Source organism: Pteropus vampyrus, unplaced genomic scaffold (assembly GCF_000151845.1).
Source record: "Pteropus vampyrus isolate Shadow unplaced genomic scaffold, Pvam_2.0 Scaffold131, whole genome shotgun sequence".
Taxonomy (NCBI): domain Eukaryota; kingdom Metazoa; phylum Chordata; class Mammalia; order Chiroptera; family Pteropodidae; genus Pteropus; species Pteropus vampyrus.
In genome coordinates, this window is record NW_011888912.1 from 1,990,770 (window position 1) to 1,993,089 (window position 2,320).

The window sequence follows — 2,320 nt, forward strand, 5'->3', positions numbered from 1 at the left end:
CCTGACCACACCCTTCGCCTAGACAGCCCTCGCCTCCGCCTCCGCCTCTGCCTCCGCCTGGGGTCGCCCTCCCTCCGCCGCCATGGAGGGCCGCACCCCTCAGCCACTCCGGGTAAAGAACAGGAAGGCGCAAAGGCCACCCCGGAGTGAGTGGAACCCTGGGCTCCGGAAGCAGGCCGCCCGCTCCCACTGGCCCTGTGACCTTGGGGCAGTCTGCGGCCCCTGAGGGGGCCGGCCTCAGGCTCCCCTTCCGCCCGAGAGGGGGTCCCCCGGTGGTCGCTGCAGCCCTTCCCAGCCCCAAAGGTCGAGGGAGAGGTGTCGGGGGCAGACCAGAGGGCAGCTCAGGGAGGGCAGGGCGGCGAGGCCCAGGCCAGGAAATGATTAACACCGGCTGCTCAGCGGGGTGTCCTCAGACCCACCCTCACCCCCTGCAGACAGGCTGGGCCAGCCCTGCCGCCCCGCCCAGCGGGGGAAGGACAGGCTGCTTACAGAGCAGCCAGGCCCGGCATCCGAGTCTCCTCATCACACCAAGGGGGGCTGCCCAGGGTCCTCGGCCCCCAACCGGGGCCTGGCTGGGGGCACGCTGGTCACACCCTCCCGACCAGCAGCCCCAGCCTGCCGGTGGCAGTGACTCAGAGCTCTCTCTCCGTCCTGCTGCCGAGGCCTGTTCCCTGGGAGCTGAGCAGGAGCAGCTCTCTGCTCCGGGTGCCTCATCAGCTGGCATCAGCGCGCCTGCCGTGGGGGCTCTGCCAAGGCTGGGGCCCTGCGGGGCAGGGGCTCCTGGGGCAAGACTGGTCCCCCAGGATCCCGCGGACAGCCGTGGGAACTCGGCCCCACCCCTGCTGCCACCCGAGACCACATCCACCTGAGCAGAGGACAAGCTAAGACCAGACCCTGCTCCCACCTTAAAGGCACAGTGCCCAGCTGCCCACCCCATACCCGCCCCGCCCGCACAGGCCCAGGCACGCTCTAGACACAAAACCACACGCATCCCACCAGACGCACTGGGGAGCTCGGGCCTGCTTCCCATCTCCACCCCGAGGCTCTGCACCGAGGCTTTGGTGAACACCCAGGCCGACCCTGCTCGGGCGCCCAAGACCCAGACTCGGCAGCGGAGAACCTGCTGCCCACACAGGCCTCCGCTCAGCTCGCCGGCCGCAAGTGGCCCGCACACAGGGGTAAGCACCTGGCCGCCGTCGGCACAGAGATGCCGGGCCGAAACCCAAAGGCATTCCCACATCCGCCCCCGGCACACTGACCCACATGCAGAGTCCAAGGCCGTGACTCTCAGCCCCACCCTAAGCACATACCTTCCCTGGGGTGTGTCCAACCCCTGGCCGCCCAGCTCCTTCCTCAGAGCACTGGGTCCCCCCATTCTTGGAGCTTATCTCCCCCATAGACCCCATGGGCCTCTCCACATGGGTCTTACTAGCCAGCTGTGCCTTAGCGAGCTGGGAGGACCCCAGCCCTGGGGATGAGCTGCGGTGGGAGCGGGGAGGGGGTGGCCGAGACCCCGGTGAAGCTCCGGGCACCCCTCCCTCCAAGGAGGGGAAGAAAGCCTGGGACGACTTAGTGGGCAAGGTCTGAAGAGGCAGCCCCTGCAGAGACAGCCCCGGGCTCGGGGTGCAGAGGGCTGCGATCCCCCAGGGTCCGCCTGGGAGGGGCCGAGAGGCCGGTTTCTACCCAGCCAGAGCCTGTGGGGCGCAGTGTGGAGATGCCTCTGAGCTCCAGGGGCCTGTTTCTTCAGGGGCAAGACGGTGTGCGGGCGGGGGACAGCGGGGACAAGGAGGTGACGGTGCTCATGGAAGCACTTCTGGGGCACGCGGAGCAGCTCCGTGAGGGGTGCTGCCTCTGGGACGAACCCCCTCCCCCAGCCCTGACAGGCAGCCTGGCTGCTGAGGATAAGACACCCCCACCTTCCTGGCCCTTTGAGGGCCCAGGTCACAAGTAAATACTGGGGTGCGGACGGGGATGGGAGCTATCTCCAGCTGGCCGGGCCCAGACACCGCCCCAGTGCCCAAGTCTGGGCCTCATGGCGGGAGGGGCTGTCCCCCCCACGCCCAGTCCTGTCCGTCACCCTCCCAGCTGGGAAGGGTCCCACTCCTGCCTGCCAGGAGGGGCTGAGGGACACCTCCCTGGGGTCTACTGGACAGCTCTGACCCCTCCTGAACCCTGAGAACAGGGTCATAGGGTGGGGGGCTTTCCAGGCCAGGGAGCAGCCCTCCCAGGCACCCTGTGCTTGGCCTCCAGCCCCAAGGGGCGGAAAGGAAGCGGTGAGGGGCCAGCACACACCCTCTGTCCCATGGGGTTCCCTGGTGTC

The 2,320-nt window shown here is 68.7% G+C and overlaps 1 protein-coding gene across 1 annotated transcript in view; it reads right to left on the reverse strand.

Annotated features, from left to right (window-relative positions):
- LAD1 (ladinin 1) overlaps positions 1-1,740 on the reverse strand; it is a gene marked incomplete at its 3' end in the record, with an annotated part of 8,722 nt that extends 6,982 nt beyond the window's left edge. Inside the window, 2 exon segments of the mRNA XM_023534771.1 lie at positions 910-1,060; positions 1,063-1,740. Coding sequence (XP_023390539.1) covers positions 910-1,060; positions 1,063-1,375 — 464 coding nt within the window.
- Positions 1,741-2,320: the final 580 nt, after the last annotated feature.